General features: G+C 43.5%; 1 protein-coding gene and 1 non-coding gene across 4 annotated transcripts in view; both read left to right on the forward strand.

Annotated features, from left to right (window-relative positions):
• Gmd (GDP-mannose 4,6 dehydratase) overlaps window positions 1-16,560 on the forward strand; it is a 33,178-nt gene extending 16,618 nt beyond the window's left edge. For all 3 annotated transcript variants that reach the window (XM_075675992.1, XM_075675998.1, XM_075676005.1), the window contains exons 9-11: window positions 3,183-3,279; window positions 5,316-5,384; window positions 16,079-16,560. In XM_075675992.1, coding sequence (XP_075532107.1) covers window positions 3,183-3,279; window positions 5,316-5,384; window positions 16,079-16,141 — 229 coding nt within the window. In that variant the 3' untranslated portion in view covers window positions 16,142-16,560. The remainder of the gene's footprint in view (window positions 1-3,182; window positions 3,280-5,315; window positions 5,385-16,078) is intronic.
• On the forward strand, window positions 6,514-6,586 carry TRNAL-CAA (transfer RNA leucine (anticodon CAA)). Its single transcript has one exon. It is a non-coding gene; the product is annotated as a tRNA-Leu (tRNA).
• Window positions 16,561-17,474: the final 914 nt, after the last annotated feature.

Genomic DNA, 17,474 nt, shown 5'->3' on the forward strand with positions numbered 1-17,474 from the left:
GCTCGCAGCGTGGTCAGCGTGGTCTATGAGAAGCGACGAGCCTTTTCGCACTCGCAACAGGGCATAAAAATGTGCGAATCGACGCAAAACTTGGCCTAGAAACGTGCTCCGCCACAGCCAGCAGGGCTCAATACGACCCAAGCTGGCACGACCCAGATGTCGTTTCCCGCACCGCCACCAGGCGCCGCTACTATACCTCAAACTCCAGCGCAAGACGCCCATAAGCTGGTACTTCATTCTATGACACTAACTTCGACGCTCGTCGCAATGGACCCTGACACCGACAGATTGGCTCGCGATGGTGGGCTCAACTTCAGCGATTTGAGCACCGACGAGCGCGACCTGCTGCTGAGGGCTCACACTGCCGGCGTCGTTGCGTAATACGACGGCGGCCTCGACACCGGCTCTCCGGAGCGGGAAAGCAACGAGGGCTTCCCACGACATCACATGGACGTGGCATTCTCGCTGCTTGTTCCAAATGAAAGTTTCGCGAGCCAGCAGAACCCTCACAGCACGACGCGATAACGAAACTACTGAAACTCCAAAGCGTGCACGGCGCAGTCGAGCGCGCAGAGTCGAGCGAAAACGAAACCTTTCGAACACCCATATTACTGAAGGGTAACGTCAAAATGTTATTTTTTCTTAGAATCGAATAGACGTAGACAAGTAGCATTTTTTTCCGTCTTATAATCGAATGAAATGGTATTTTTAATACGAGTAGTTGAGTATTAGTAACACAAATTATGAGGAGTCCTTTCGTCATCGGGCTAGTACCGGAATGTCGCTGGGGGGTCTCAAATCGTGTCATGCATTTACCTCAATTTCTCGGTTACTAAAGCTCTGTTCGCGATTATATTGACGCTTTAGACGTTCTAGAACATTGCTCTACCACTTTAACTTGAGTTTCTGGTAACCTTTAGTGTCCCTTTAAAGGACCACCGAGATCAAAATTTTTGTTTGTGGCATTTTTGTTTTAATGAGTAGATCTGTGCCTGATAATCACGATATGAAACCCTAAATTCTCCAATGTGACATATAATTAATGCTAATTATGGTCAGTTTTAACGGCACTTCAAAACGCGTGTCAGTTGCAACTGACTGGACGCGTGTTCTTGTGAGCTCAAGAACTGGTGACATTGAAAAGCGTGATTTTTTAATTGCCAGCCGCAGAATTTGTGTTCTAGTGGCAAGCTTGTTAAACTATGTTGTCGGGGTCAGAATTGTGGTCAAGTGAAACCAACGATTTTGTGGAAGTCGGGATCGCTGCCGTAGTGGATGTAGCGAAGCATTTTCGGTTGAGCCCCTGCAGAGCAGCGAGTCGGAAATATACAGTACTGCAAGCAGTGACGAAGATAAAAACGTGTGAACTGGCCACCGTTATATAAAGCTATTTTGGAGAAAACAACAAAATGAAGCAGGCAAATTTGCCTACTTTTCCTTGGTGTCCAATTATTACAACCGTTGTTGCAAGTGAAGTTGACAGACTGTTGCTGGTGTCCTGTGCGGGGAAACAAATGATATGGTCTCTGTGGTGCCATCTGTTTGCTACACCGGGGACTACTGCACCCCGCACCAATGACCCATCATGTCGCTGTATTCACCATACTGCTACACATGGTACGATTTTGGGGACCATCTTTCATAAGCCACATTAACTGTCTGACTTGCCACGTACAATGATTTGGTATACATGGGATGGGTGTGAGAGCGAGTGGCACACAGGCTCTGCTCAGATCTGCTATCCCTGCATGCACATACGCTCAGAAAACTTTGTATTGTTGTCGGGAAGTGCAAAACAGATGTATTTGCAGGATGCTCCTTAATTTTACATGAACATTGTCAATAAAGGCATGTCGCCATGAGAGCAACGAACAGTTCACAATGACGCACCGTTCAGTGACGTATGGCTCTGATGACAGCTGCCGATCAAGCCAGGTTTTTGCCAACACGATTAACGGCTGTACAATTATGTTGTGCTTTAATAAATTCAAATTGTTTTCTCGGTGCTGAGGGTACAAAGAGCAAATGCGTAAGCCAGGCGAACCACCTCGCTGAGGCGGTCGGCATGTGCTGTCCGTCTGCAAGGCGAAATTCCCTCGCATCACAGCTCTCAATCACGTCACTGTTTTAGTATTTGGCACTACTTTGCATAAGAGATGCACTTTCAACATAACTTTATTCTATTAGTTACTATTCTGTGTCGTAAACAAGCTGTAGTCGATTTTTATGAGTCTGGCAGCAGCTTTCAACTGTGGAAACTTCGGTTGTAGAAATGAATTTAATGAATGTTTTATTCATCCCAGTCTGTTGGGGAATGGACCCCAGACAATAATTACACAGGGGGATAATAATAATGCAGGGGGATGCGAGGTGTAGTCCAGTGGATTCTTTCAGGTTATCTGTATGACCTTAATAATTTTGTTTGCAGTTTGTTATTAATTCTCGTTTGGCTATTGGATGTACGTATGTATTACAGTACTCAATTTGAGCTGCAATGCGCGTGCCGTGGCTGGAGTGACGCTCTCAAAATAAAGTAGGGAGGCTTTCGCCATTCCAGCCATCTGCACATACCCTCATACTTTCCGTCATCTGCTTTCCACACAGAGCAATGATACACTGGCCCACCAAGCAGCTATCGCTCTATCGTAAAAAATAAATAAATAAATAAATAAATACATAAATAAATAAATAGTTGTGAAGCTACGGCAGTGGTGCACCATGACAAAGCATGCTGCGCCGAAATCTAAGGACGTACGCGCTGCTAGGCGGGCCAGCGCAATAATGCTCCATGAAGAAAGGAGATGGAAATCATGGGAGTATGCACGTTGCTGGAATATTAAAACCTTCTCCACTTATTTCTCTAGAGCATCGCTCTGGCCAAAGCTCACACGTGACAGCTCATATTGAATGTGATGGTACCGTGCAAGCAGATGGTGACAGACCAAGGTGCGAGGCTGAACAAATGGTGTGCCGACTAGCAACTGCAGAAGTGATAAGTTGTTAGCATAGCATCCTGTCTCATTCCTTGCTCTGTCTGCTCACATTGTACCTACTTGCAGTGTTGCACCAAGTAGGCCAAAGAAACCAATGGGCTATTGCATGTGTTCCTCTCGGGTCTTCGTCTTCCTGTGCTTTAGTCACGCAGTGTGATGAAAATAATTTTTAATGGCTTCCTTTCATAGGTGGGAAGGCTCAGGCCTTGATGAAGTTGGAAAAGAGAAAGAAAGTGGCGCTGTTCGAATAAAGGTCAACCCAAAGTATTTTCGCCCTGCAGAAGTGGTAAGTTGGCTAGGTTTCTTCCAAGCTGTAAAGTGCAGCACAAGAATGCAGTCGACGTCACCTAAATAAGTCCATAGTATGTGTGCAGCACGATTGCTTAGAAAGAACATAGGACAAAATTAAAGGTTATTTTAAGAATATTTATCAACACTGTGCATTTATGCTCTTGAAGTAACTTGTGATGTCAGATGCGCAGGCACTGGTGCTGTGCTATGCAACTTGACTGGAAAGGGTGAGATGTATTCGTGGTATTTTTCTTTATTGTTAATACTTTCGTAGCGAAAGAACCACTCCAGAGAAAGAGAACACACATACTCACCACGAAGTGAAGGTGTAATGGACCAGCATGAATTCATGAATACAGGAAAAAAGTGATCATAATGCCTGTTATGCATAATTACTTGGGATTTCAACATGCAATTGCTCTGTAGCCAGTTAATAAGCATTAACCCTTTGAGGGTCGATTTTTTTCGACATATGCGACTGCCCAGGGTCCATTTTTTTTTTTTATTGCAGATTTCGATTCTTAAGGACTTATTTCGAAACACATTCACCGCAATTTTTCTAAGGTGACCGTAAAGTGAGAAAAAAATATTTTCGTTGGTATATATATGTACTCTTCATTCATGCATATAACAACAATAAAAAAGGAAATAAACTTGGAAGAATTAAAAATTTGATGCATTTTTATACACATAGTTCAAGGCCCTGAAAATGCGCACACGAGAATATTTCGCAAGGCTCAAATGTTCCTGCACACACTAATATGTAATATGTACGTCCATAGCGTAATCAAACTGCGTAGGTGCGCGCACTCAAGAAAACTGTGGTTATGTGCCCGTCAAAAAAGCAAAATGTGTGATAAACTTCTGCTAATCTTCATCTTATCGTCAACCAGAGGCAATTAGTTTTCGCGAGTGTCAAAAAAATAAATAAAAAGAAGCAGCAGAAACGCTTGCACGGCGGCATCCTTCCTATGCGCACCCCTGTGAGCACTGAACGAGCGAGAAAGAGGCATTCACCCTTTGTAACGAGATAGCCATCAGTTTTACAAGCACAAGAAGCCGAAACTGCCCGCAAAAACAAAACCTGAACCGCCACCCCGCCCGCGCGCGCGCCAATGCGCGGGCGGTACGATGTATATAGACACGCGGGAGCGAACTAGCACTAAAACAAACCATGCAACGAAACCTGAGAGAGGGAGGTGTGTGAAAAAAAATCCCTGTGTTCCCACATAGTAGCAGCACATGACAGAAAAGAAAAAGTTAGGAAATGGGCGCACTTTTTAAACGTACTGACGACGCCGTAAATATACGGCATCGACCATTTTCGGACTTGTTCGCGGCGCCATATATTTATGTAATTGACCCTCAAAGGGTTAAGTAGTCCCAAGTGTACATTTTGCAGTTTGAATTAAGCTGTGGTTACAAGTGCAGGTGAATCTGAGAATGGAATACATTAAAGTAGTTACGGAATTCTTTGCATTTGAAGTTATGCTGACCACAAACAGTGGAGTGGAGTGCAAAAGGGCACAATAACAATGGTAATTGCGCATCTGTAAGGAACCAAGTCTGCATAAAGCTTCAATGCTCAACAGATTGAATAAACTGGCTCTGAGACACATTGTTCAGTTGTCATACCATATCAAGTGCTCCAGCATTCTTTTTACTATAATCGATTTGAATGAAAAAATGTTACATGTTTGTGGCTACGTGGAAATGCATATTTTACTTCACCTTAGTTATTAAGATTTCCCATAAAATGAAGATGCTTCTCTTTTACGTAAACCATATGTGGTTGGAACCAAAAGGCATATTAGAGTTCAGTAATGTTAGATGAATGATTAATGCTAAGGCTGTTCTTCTTGCAAGTATGTGAGTTCTGATTTAATATTTTAAACATCACAGTGACTATCAGAGTGACTATCAAATGCTAACATTGCTGGAAGTTCATTGTTTGCAGGCTGCTTCCTCTTTCCATGCTGAACTACCTATCATTCTACTATTGCAACTTAAAATGTTTGTGTTGTTTTCTAGGACTTCTTGCTTGGAGATGCTAGCAAAGCCAAGGAAAAACTTGGTTGGGAAAGGAGAATCCCGTTTCAGGTTTGTTCTGCAGTGAAGCGCTTGTGACTGTTCTAGTTTCTTCCGTGTGTTTGCGCTTTCGGTGCAATCTACAAAAGATAAGTCGGTCACCAGCCTGAATGTGTTACAGCTAGGGGTGTGTGAATACTCGAATATTCGATTTCGAATCTAATAGTGAGCGTTCGAGTAATTCAATTTGCGAATCAAATATCTGGTGTGCAGTTTTTCAGATACAGTGAAACCTCGTTAAACCGTAGTTGGCCGAAGGTCGGAAAAAGTACGTACTTAACGGTAGTACTGTTTAACCGAAATGGCATGAGATCGGCCACTTACCTGTCAAAAATGGAACTCTGAGAGAGTGCGATGAAATAGGAAAAAAACCTGCAGTATTTATTCACTTCGCACGACAAGGGTGTTATTTTTGTTTGATGCCGCGGCAGCCTAGCAGCGACGACAGCGGCCTCAAACTTATGCCACGTTCACACTAGGGGAATCCGGCTTCTACAGCGAATGGAATGCTCCTGCCGCTGAGATTCGCTTCATGCACACTGCTTGCCTTCTGCGCTGCCAGAACGCGATAGAGCCATCTGCCGTGTAGGACGCTCACTTCCAAGCAAGCGCGGGATATCCCAGATGTTCCCGCGACACGAAACTAGAGGCTACTGGAATGGGGGAGTGGGTCCAGCGAACGGTTTGGAAAGTGCTGATGGCATTGCAAAAAACACTGAAATCGCGATGGCGCTGCCGTCGCCTTCTCCTGAAGCTTCGCCTGCTTCAGCAGCGCCCATTGGCTGAGGCGAGCTCACGGGCTGAGTGGCTGTCATCTGCTCAATGCACCATCGTTGTCATGTCGTTAGCACTGTTTCCGTCGCTCTTTCTCCATTTTATTGACTGCAGGTCGGCGGGGAAGAAAATCAGTGTTTCCGTCACCGAGTATCTGAACTAGATGCAGCAGAGTGAAACTTCTGTCAAAGCTCCATGCAGCTGCGGTAGGGTCTCTGACGCGACAAGCGTCTGACCGGCGTGCGGAGCCGCTCATTCAGGTGAATGAGCGGCTCCGCCAAGGTCTGTGAGTGGTGGCGCTGGCTAACACTCCCAGGGTTCTACTAGGACACATAAAATACCCAAGAAAAATGGATGGGAAAACGACGCCGCGGTAGCTCAATTGGTAGAGCATCGCACGCAAAATGCGAAGGTTGTGGGTTCGGTTCCCACCTGCGGCAAGTTGTTTTTTCATCCACTTTAATTTCCCTTACTTTATCGTTTCTTTATTTCATTTATTAAGCACAAGTAATTTCCCCTATGTTGTCCTTGGTGTCAGTGTTTGTTGGCTTCCTATGATATGACTAATAAAAATCGGGCCCCTCGGTTAACCCCCTTTCTTCTCGTTCATTCAGGTGAAAGCAACAGTGGCGCCACTAATTTTTCAATTGAAAAATCCTCAGCAGATAGTCCGCCGTGGACGCACTCCCCCTTTCTAGTACACCCTAACGAAACTGAGCAGTTATCTCCGCTCGCGTAGAGTTCGCGTGTTTTTATTTTGGCCGCTTCATCACTGCTAGGCCTGCTGGCAAGCACCTTTCTGGCGATGCATGACGAGCAAAAGCATTCTCCGAAGAGGCGATGCCACCTGCGTTGGTGGGTTCGTCCTGCTTTGCAAGAGCGCGAGAAGCTTGGTCACGCCACCTTGTCAGGTCGCTTATTCCTTGAGCTTCCCATGGTTGGTGGTGCAGTTATGCACCAATTCGATGAGCATTTCTGATGTCGCGACACGTTGGAAGACTGCGATATGACGAGCCTATCGGGCTTGGCCGCCATCTTTCGAATTGCTGACTTGCACTCCGATTGGTCCACAGGTAGGGAATCCGGTGGCAGCTGCCGCAAAAATTTTTCCAGGAGCGATTGGCGCGGAAGGGGCTATTTGGCGGATCTCGCCGCCGCCGAACTGGGTTCCGCGCCGTGCAAGACGCCAAACGCGCCATTACTGAAGCTGCGAGGCAGCTTTTCAGCCAGTCCCCTCTTCTCGGCAAACACTCGCATGGCAGATTCCTTGTTGGCGTTAAGTGTTCTCCGTGCACGCGCGCGGTAGCGCTGCAGAAGTCACGGGACGCCTTTTTCATTGCGGGGTGCTGTTCTCGTCGCGCAGCTGCTGCCACTGTCAGGCCTGAATTGCCCGTGCTGTCGCTTTCCATGTCGTCCTCATCATTGTCACTAGTCGACACTTCTGCAACAACAGAGGCAATGATGGCAAAGAGTCGAACCTTGTAACCGACATCTCTACATGGTCGCAGCAGCACTGCCGAGCAACTTCTTCACGTTCCAAATGCCACACACTGTAATCAACAGTAGATCCCTGTCGCGTGCCAGCGCCGACTTCTTTGTGTCAGATTCGATAGCACGAACGATGTCTAATTTTTCTTCTATGCTGAGCATCCTGCATCTTTTTATCTGAGCTTCAGCATGACGAGAGTCCTCGCTTGCGTGACGCCACAACGCTCTCTGGCACGCTGCCGAAATCATGTTGATGTTGATGTGGCTTCACACGCAAACGTACAGAGCACTTGGAGGTCGTTGTTCCGATCTCTGAGGCTTGTTGTTCTGCTGGGCCTCCCGATGGAGACGACGCACCGCCGTGTATGCGCAATGAAAAGTGGAAACACTACGTGCTAACCGATACATACGCAAGAAGCTGGTACGGTTTATGCGGATACAAAACACATTATTTTCAATGGCCGCTGAGTCGGGGATTTGACTTTGCTACTTTTAAAATGAAACTACTGTTTAAGTGGGTATGGTTTAAGGAGTTATTTTTGGGGTGAATGACTGGGCCGTGTTCGATGCCTTGATATGGGTAGTGTTGCCGTGGCGCGCAATCTCATCACTACACGGACAGAAAGAACGACAAAAGCAGTGCATATGAAACGCATGGATGCATGTGCAAAGATTGAGCCAATTAACCATCGGAAGGCACATTGATCATACCGTATACGCGTGTTCAGTTTTCATGCTCATAGATTTGCACAGTTTGGAGCTCTCTGCCCACCTGCGAGCACACAAACTTAGCACGCAGGCTCATGGTAGTTGCCGGCCTGCAAACCCGAGCGCCACTTCAGCTGCCATTAATCTAACCTGTACGCATGATCTCGCAACCGATCACTAATGCGCAACCCGTAGGAACATATTAGCGACACGCTTTCTGCGACGGTTTATGGCCCATTATCACATCGGTGAACTTGCCATGGACCTCCCGATTTAAATATTCTTTACCGTCAGTGCCGACCGCAACTGACACGTGCGGCGCCAATGACCGCATGAAGCAGTGCCAATTGACATGATGCACATTCCCCGTTTTTGTCCATTGCACAAATCGGCCTTAACTAGACGATAACCCACAGAACCCACCTGCCATAAAGTTGGAAAAACCGTCCTGTTTCCTGGAAAATTGGAAAGCAAAATTTTCGAAGCAATAGAAAATTGCCATTAAGCACAGTATGTCCTAATATTAAACTGACAGTGGTGTTTATGACAACTTCGCTATTTCTTCAGGTAAAAAGGCGCTTAATGCTATTTGATTGAAATTCTATCAATAAAAAATATTTTCCAGACCTTCATATATGTACTGAGTTCTCAGTGCTGGAATACTAATTTGATGTTTTCTTTAATAGGAGTAGAGTTTATTATATACATCTGGATTCCTAGGTACCTAAGTTACTGATACCTACCATATTTACGCGAATCTAACTGACCCTCACTGTCGAGTGAGGCTAACTTAAGTGTGTCGAGTGAGGCTAGCTTGGCAGGACTCTTTCAGGAACTATCGGACATTGTTTAAGATATTATTGGCCTTAGTGAGATTAAAACTGGTGAGGCTTATACATTGCTGAATAATGGCCATGTCCTCTGCTATAGAGGTCTCCCAGATAAGAAGCAATACGGGGTGGGATTCCTAATCTCAAGGACTTAGCGGGCAACATTGATGAATTCTACAGCATTAATGAGAGGGTAGCAGCAGTCGTAATCAAACTTAATAAGAGGTATAAATTAAACGTAGTACAAGCCTACACTCCTACATCCAGTCACGATTATGAGGAAGTAGATCAGCTTTATGAAGATATTGAATTAGCGATGAGAATAGTGCAAACTCAGTATACTGCAGTAATGGGCAGCTTCAGTGCAAACATGGGAAAGAAAGCAGGCTAGTGAACAAACAATTGGCAACTACGGTGTCGATTCTAGGAACACTAGAGGGGAGATGCTGGTAGAATTTGCAGAATGGAATAAGATAAGAATAGTGAACACCTTTTTCAAGAAGCGTAGCTACAGAAAGTGGACCTGGAAAAGCACTAATGGTAAAATAAGCAAAATTGATTTCATACTTTCTGCTGATCCCAGCATAGTGCAGGATGTAAAAGGAATAGGTAGGGTAAAGTGCAGTGATCATAGGTTAGTGAGACCCAGGATTCACCTCAATTTGAAGAGAGAAAGAGTAAAATTGGTTAAGAAAAAACAGATCAACCTAGAGGCAGTAAAGGTAAAAGCAGACGAATTCAGGCTGGTGCTTGAAAACGAACATGCAGCCTTAGAACAGAGAGATGATGATGATGACATAAAGGTAATGAATGAAAGCGTAACGAGGCTGGCTTCAGAGGCAGCAATTGAAGTGGGAGGCAAGGCACCAAGGCAACCAGTAGGCAAGCTCTCCCAAGTAACAAGGGACCTAATAAAGAAACCACAAAGAATGAAAGTGTCCAACTCAAGAGATAAGATAGAATTCGCTGAGCTGTCAAAACTGATCAACAAGTCGAAAATAATTGATATTCAAAATTTTAATGGGAGAAGGACTGAAGCAGCCATAAGAAATGGATGCCTGAAATCATTGAGAAGGAAACTTGACATAAGACAAACCAAGATGTATGTACTGCAAAAATCAGCAAGGTAATATCATCAGCAATCTCAAAGGTATAGTAAAAGCAACGTAAGAATTCTATACTGACCTGTACAGTACCCAGATGACTCGGGATAAGTCTATTCGAAACAGTAATGAACAGGGCACACAAGCTCCTCCTATAACTAGCGATGAGGTTAGAAGGACCTTGCAAGACATGAAACGGGGAAGAGCAGCAGGAGAAGATTGAATAGCAGTCGATTTAATCAAAGATGGAGGAGACATAATGCCTAGAAAACTGGCGACTCTCTATACAAAGTGTCTATCGACTGCAAGGGTCCCAGAAAACTGGAAGAAAGGAAACCTTATACTAATCCACAAAAAAGGGAGACGTTAAAGAATTGAAAAACTATGGGCCCATTAGCTTACTCCCAGTATTATATAACATATTCACCAAGATAATCTCCAATAGAATAAGGGCAACACTGGACTTCAGTCAGCCAAGGGAACAGGCAGGTTTCAGGAAGGGATACCCTACAGTGGATCACATATATGTCATCAATCAGGTAATCGAGAAATCCGCAGAGTACAATCAGCCTCTCTATATGGCTTTCATAGATTACGAAAAGGCATTTGATTCAGTAGATACCAGCAGTCATACAGGCATTACATAATCGAATACAGACTGCTTACGTAAATATACCGGAAAATATCTACAGAGATTCCACAGCCACCTTAATTCTCCACAAGAAAAGTAGGAAGATACCTATAAAGAAAAGGGTCAGACAAGGAGACGCAATCTCTCCAATACTATTCACTGCGTGCCTGGCAGAAATATTCAAGCTGTTAAACTGGGAAGGCTTAGGAGTAAGGATCGACGGCGAATACCTCAGCAACCTTTGGTTTGCTGATGACATTGTTCTGTTCAGCAACCCTGCAGACGAGTTACAACAAATGATTGAGGACCTTAACAGAGAGAGTGTAAGAGTGGGGTGGAAGATTAATATGCAGAAGACAAAGATAATGATGAATAACTGGGCAAAGGAACAAGTGTTCAGGATCGCCAGTCAGGCTCTTTAGTCTGTGAAGGAGTATGTTTACCTAGGTCAGTTAATCACAGGGAACCCTGATCATGAGAAGGAAATTCATAGAATAATAAAAATGGGCTGGATCGCATACGGCAGACATTGTCGGTTCCTGACTGGAAGCTTGCCATTATCATTGAAAAGGAAGGCTTATAATCGGTGCATTTTACTGATGCTGACATGTGGGGCAGAGACTTGGAGACTGACAAAGAAGCTTGAGAACAAGTTAAGGACCACACAAAGAGCGATGGAACGAAGAATGCTAGGCATAACCTTGAGAGACGGAATGAGAGCGGTTTGGATCAGAGAGCAAACGGGTATATCCGATATTCTAATTAACATTAAGAGAAAAAAATGGCGCTGGCAGGTCATGTATTGCGCAGGCTAGATAACCGTCGGACCATTAGGGCAACAGAATGGATACCAAGAGAAGGGAAGCGCAATATAGGAAGGCAGAAAACTAGGTGTTGCGATGAAATTAGGAAATTCGTGAGTGCTAGTTGGAATTGGTTGGCGCAAGACAGGGGTAATTGGAGATTGCAGGGAGAGGCCTTCATCCTGCAGTGACATAAAATAGGCTGATGGTGATGAGGCCGGCCCTGATTTTAAGCAGACTCCCGAATGTCTGAAGCCAGAAGAAATAAAATCTTACCTCGAATGTAAGCCGAAAAAAAAAAAAACAACGGCATTCATAAAATGAAAACGGCATTTATTTAATATGAACATGCCTAGCTCACTCTACGTTATCGCTGCTTGCCCAGACCACAAGCACGCTTGCAGAGGCGCACAAGCTCGTGCCCGCATGCCCATGCATGCACAGATAGTGCGGCACGATCTCAGTGAACAGCACCTCTCTGTTTTTGTGTGCTTATTTTCCTTATCCCTGTTATGTCCTCGTTGCGGCACATGTACAAAGCGTCTCCCATTGCCCCCCCTCCAACGACATACGTTTTTCTCATCGACGCTGAAGTCCCGCTCGGCTTGAACGTTTGACGATGGCTCTGTGGCTAGCACAACTTTTCGTTTGAAAGCGGCACTATGGTGGCATCGCCTGTTTGGCGTCATTATAATGCCACGCCGCACGCCGATATGACACAGGTCAATAGCGACGTTGCTCGTGGAATTCAGTTGGCTATTGGCACGGCTAATAGCAGCTGCGATACTGCCTTTTCTTGATGACTCTAGCTATGCACCATATTTTTCGTTTTAAATTTCAACCTGGCGTGTTTTTTTTTAATCCTCGAATCTAAGCTGACCCTAGAGTTCGGCATATGATTATGTATTTGAAGAAAACTATCGGCCTAGATTTGAATAAATATGGTAGCTACATTCTTGGTTCGTAATGTGAGTAGGCTCTTGAGCTTGTGCAGTACCGTGTTTCTTTGCACAAAATATGTAAGCATAAGTGTTTGCATTAAATTTTTTTATATTCGATTTGAAATCTACTATTTGGTATTCGCACACCCCTAGCTATAACAGTTTGTCTACCGTCAACTTAACCCTGTAATGCCCAACACATCATTTTCGCTATACTGTGTTTAATACCTAAAAATTCTGATTTAAAGGGGCCCTGAAACGCTTTTTTTTAACACAGTAAAAAAAAAAAAAAAGTTGCCAATCTGTTAATTAGCCTCCTGAGAACATGTGAGCCAAATATTATTGCTCTGCATGCAGCAGGGAACTCATAATCTCTTGTCAAAATCGTGAACAGATGCTTGCTCTTGCATCCACATTGTCATCGAAAGCCTATCGAAAGCAGTTGGCCGACCAACTTTACTGGCTGATCTTGTGATCGTGAGAACATTCTCAGTAATAAATAAACGCCATTTTTTTGTTAATGAAATATGTCTGCGATCTCAAAAAAACAGAAAATCATTTCATCTTTGCACTGTGCGTGGCTGCGTCTGCTGTGGGTGGCCGTGGAGATGGCAGCTGCATGCTGCGTAGCATAGTCTACCGCAGCCGCCATGAGGTGCCGTGACAAGCCCTTTTGCCACTGGGACACTCGACCCTTAGCCGGGGCGTTGCCCTCTTGGCTTCTCAAAGGCGTAGCTTCCAGTGCGGTGGCAGAGACGATAAGAGACAGAAAGCCGGGTACTGTACAATAGCTCCACTTATATTTGAAGGATTTGAAAAACTTTTGCAACATGAGATTTGTGGGACGACATACTTTAATAGTGAGGCCGTTTGTGATTAGTTAGAAAAGTGTTTCAGGGCCCCTTTAAGCACAGAAAAATTAATGCATAGCCTAGAATTATTGATGCACTAGTGCAAGTTTTCAGTTGTGAATAGCACAGCACTGCATGGGCCTTTTTCTCTGGCCCAGGCTAGGCCCGAGCCCGAAAGTGCCATGCGCTGGCCCACCCAAGCCATGCCTGGTGGCAGCAAACCTTGCCCGTAATGGACTCAGCCGTTTCGGCCCATTATAACTTGATCCTAAACGAAGCATGCTGCAGTTTTTGGTTGTTGTGAAGATACCGGATGCACAGACATTCTTTGCTAGAGACAGACTTGACAGTGTGAGATTTTCCACTGGAGTTGTTGCTGACAAGTGTACTGGCAAAAGAGAAAGAAAAAATACATACTCTCCATTTTGCTTATGCATTACGGTTGGACGTGAGCGCCTGTACTACATTTACTAAATAGTTGTACAGAAATATACAGTCAAGGCATAGGTTACTGCACTTGTACAGACCATTAGCCATTTCATCTCACTCTTGAATTTGAAGAACCATTGCTACATATATGCCAGTGTATTTAAATTTATATTCCCACCAACTTTATTTGCTCAAATAAAAGTTCCAACCAAGTAATATTTCAATCTACTGATCTATTGGCTTTCAGAATTTACACTTCCGCTAAAAGCTCTGCTAGCTCTATTCTTTATAAACTGGTGATGTGCAACCGTAACACTGATGTACGACCACATTGTCACATGGAACAAGAAATTTCCTTTATTCAGTGAGCAAGTCAAGTGTTGGTGTTTTATAATGTGAATGAATTCCAGCTCCGAGTGCATTTGTTTTAACATGGTTGGTGTTAAGCATAATGGATTGTTGTCGTTGTTGTTTTTGATGCTTCTAGTGTAAATTTACAGCATAGACAATGCTGCTGCTTTTTTCTCCACTTTAAACTGTCCAACTTCTTCATTCACTTCGATTCCCGACAAACTTGAGTACTGCCAGAAAGAAAAAATACATTGAGAGATAAATTTTTTCTGTGTTGTTTTATTTGTCACATTCCCTTCCCTACTTTGCAAATGCAGCATCTGTGTTGGTTTGAAGTATTTATCTAAGGACAACTTCAAAAGTTTGAAACCAATTATGTTGGACTAATAAATGAGTAAATGCATGTCCATACTTGGGCGTTTCCGATCTGCGGCTTATTCTAAGACTACAGTCTTTGATTGCTCTGGAAATACAAGCATTTATGCTTGAACATTGCAAGAACATTTGAGTAAACTTTCTGTAGAATTTCTACGGCAGAGTAAGTGCTCCACATCTGGCTATCTCTGCTTTGTGGGATAAAACACAAGAAGAATGGTAAGCATATCACTCTTCTTGGTAAAGCATACGTTATCTCCTTCAGTCATGAATTACATTTGACAGTCGATCAGTGTGTGAAATTTACATAATTTTATGCCAAGGTGCTAGAGACACCATAGAAAGCAAGTCAAGGTGGGATGAGAATGACTCTGTGCATTTTAGTGACCCTAAATAATTACATAGTAATTAAAGGGACACTAAAGGGGAAAATTATTTATTCTGCATCAGTAAATTACTGTTCTACAACACCAAAAACAACACTCTTACAAAGATAAGACGTTTGGTAAGCCATAAAAAGCGCAAGAACGAAATACGGGTGGCGACGCCTACTTAAATTCCCGCACCTGGGGGCTGTGATGTCTTGGATTTTGATGGCACCTTCTAGGGCCTGCTAATTATATATAGCGGTACAGATTGACTACATTGTGTTCGAAAGGAACCAAATATTAAACATGGCAAGTTTCGGGAACCTTTATTTAGCCAACACTGCCCAAATGCGAAAACATACTTTGGAATCCCTGACCTCACGCTGACGTACCGGCGCTTGGGTTTCGATGCGAAATTCAAATACTGATACTTGGACCTTTATTTTCTCATCTAATAATCGAACTATTTTTTTTAAATGACTGCCTGCAGGGTTCTCAAACAATGCTTCATTAGTCTAAACTGATTTGTTTCGCTTGAGTGTCCCTTTAAGTATTCATTTATTCTACAGTCAGTCGTGCAACATTTCTTCATTAAATATATTGAATCACCCACGCTAATTACATGCACAGGTTAATTACTAGGTGCAAGCATTGCAACAAGGAAAAAAATATCTTTCACAATTATTACCGAAACGCCCCACTTCAAATGTCCTGTCACACTGTAGTGCCTTCACCAAAGTGGTAGTCCAAAGCAATAAATTTCACTCTGAAGTGAAATGGGTGTACTTTATGAAAGTAGAATGTTCAATTTACTTAAAGCTTAATGTTCATTGTTTATTCCTTATAACCACTGCACAGAAATGGCAAAAACAAGTCTCATCCACGAACGTGTATGCCATGACTGAAGGGGTTATTGGATTGCTTTCAGCAGTTGACCAAATTAACTCATTTGTGTGTATGTGCTGCATAGCTGGGAAATTGCAGATTCCAGTGTGAAAGGAGCAATGCAATTAATATGCTTACAAATCATTGCTATATTTTTTTTATGTTGCAGGAGCTAGTCAAGGAAATGGTGGATTCTGACATTGTCTTGATGAAGAAGAATCCTTCTGCTTAGGACCTTTTCAGAAGTGCCTATCAGAATGTGATCTGTTTATATGGATCCTCGGAAGGACATTCCTTTAAGACTAGAGAGATGGTGCAGTTCACATGCCTTTTAAGGGCACAGTCATTTTTGTAAACAAACTGTTTTTTCATAGTATTATTTGGAGAACTGGGCACCCACTATACTGGTGCCAATTTATTGGGCAAGCGAGTGTGGGGATTTTTTTTTTAATTTTGTGCAGTTTTTTTTTTTTTTTACTTGTTACAAGGGAGGGCATTATTTTTACTATCTACAGTATACCTGGTTGTTGCAAACCAAGAATGGGATCCTGGTGCCTGTGATGTTGGGAACAAAAAAAAAACAATGTTTTCGTGCCGAATTTTTTTATTGAGTAATAAAAAAAGCTGTGAGCAAAAATGTCCACATGCTAACATCTGTTTTCTGACATCATTCATTGTCGAGCTATGCATATAAAAATATATTACTTGGGGCCAAGCAAGGAAAAGTCACTCGAAGCAAAGAAAATGCTAAATGGTCATGTGTCGATATGTTTGCCAGACTAGAACCTGCCCTAAAAAATGCTGTTTTCTCATAGCCTGGGTGCACAGCCAGGAATCTAAAGCATGCTGTAGGCTGCACACAGAGGGGCAGGATGCGATCCACCTTCAATTCACATTCAAGTCTCTTGCCACTGCCTGCTATACATGTACATGGGGTAGGAACCTCGTCAAATGTTAACCATATTTTTTCACTGTCTCCTCCATCAATGGTTAGAGATGGAAAATGAAAATAATTATATCTGGATGCAATAAATCGGCAGTTTCTGCATCCATGTTCCAGAAAGAACTGTTAGCTGGCATATCTTTTCAGTGTGAAAATTGAGCTCTGAAAGTGCTATAGTTTAGAATGAAGTAATTCAAATGATTAAGTTTAGTTGGCAAGATCTGTATCATTCACATATTAGATGCATTAGTTGTAACAGCTGAGGGCAGCTGAGGCACCACGTGGCTTCTTGCCTGTGCTTTAGTTTGCTCTGCATAAGGTTTAGATTTGTGATAGTTTGAATTATTTTTATGCTGCAGTACTCTTATTGCAAATAGCCGGTGGGGGCTAGTTCTACAGGTTTTAGGAGGTATTCTTCCCATTATAACCACCGTAAATAACCATAACCAGCTGAAGTACTGCACTTCCCCAGTAAGACTGGCAAGAGCAATGGACATCCCATTCTAACCCCCATATTCTAGAATGTCCTAGAACTCCACAAACACTCCACCTCAACTCAAGAAAGTAGATGGGAATCCCTCCACTTGATAAAAGTGGTCGCTGCACTTCATTGACACTTCAC

Source organism: Dermacentor variabilis, chromosome 1 (genome assembly GCF_050947875.1).
Source record: "Dermacentor variabilis isolate Ectoservices chromosome 1, ASM5094787v1, whole genome shotgun sequence".
Classification (NCBI taxonomy): domain Eukaryota; kingdom Metazoa; phylum Arthropoda; class Arachnida; order Ixodida; family Ixodidae; genus Dermacentor; species Dermacentor variabilis.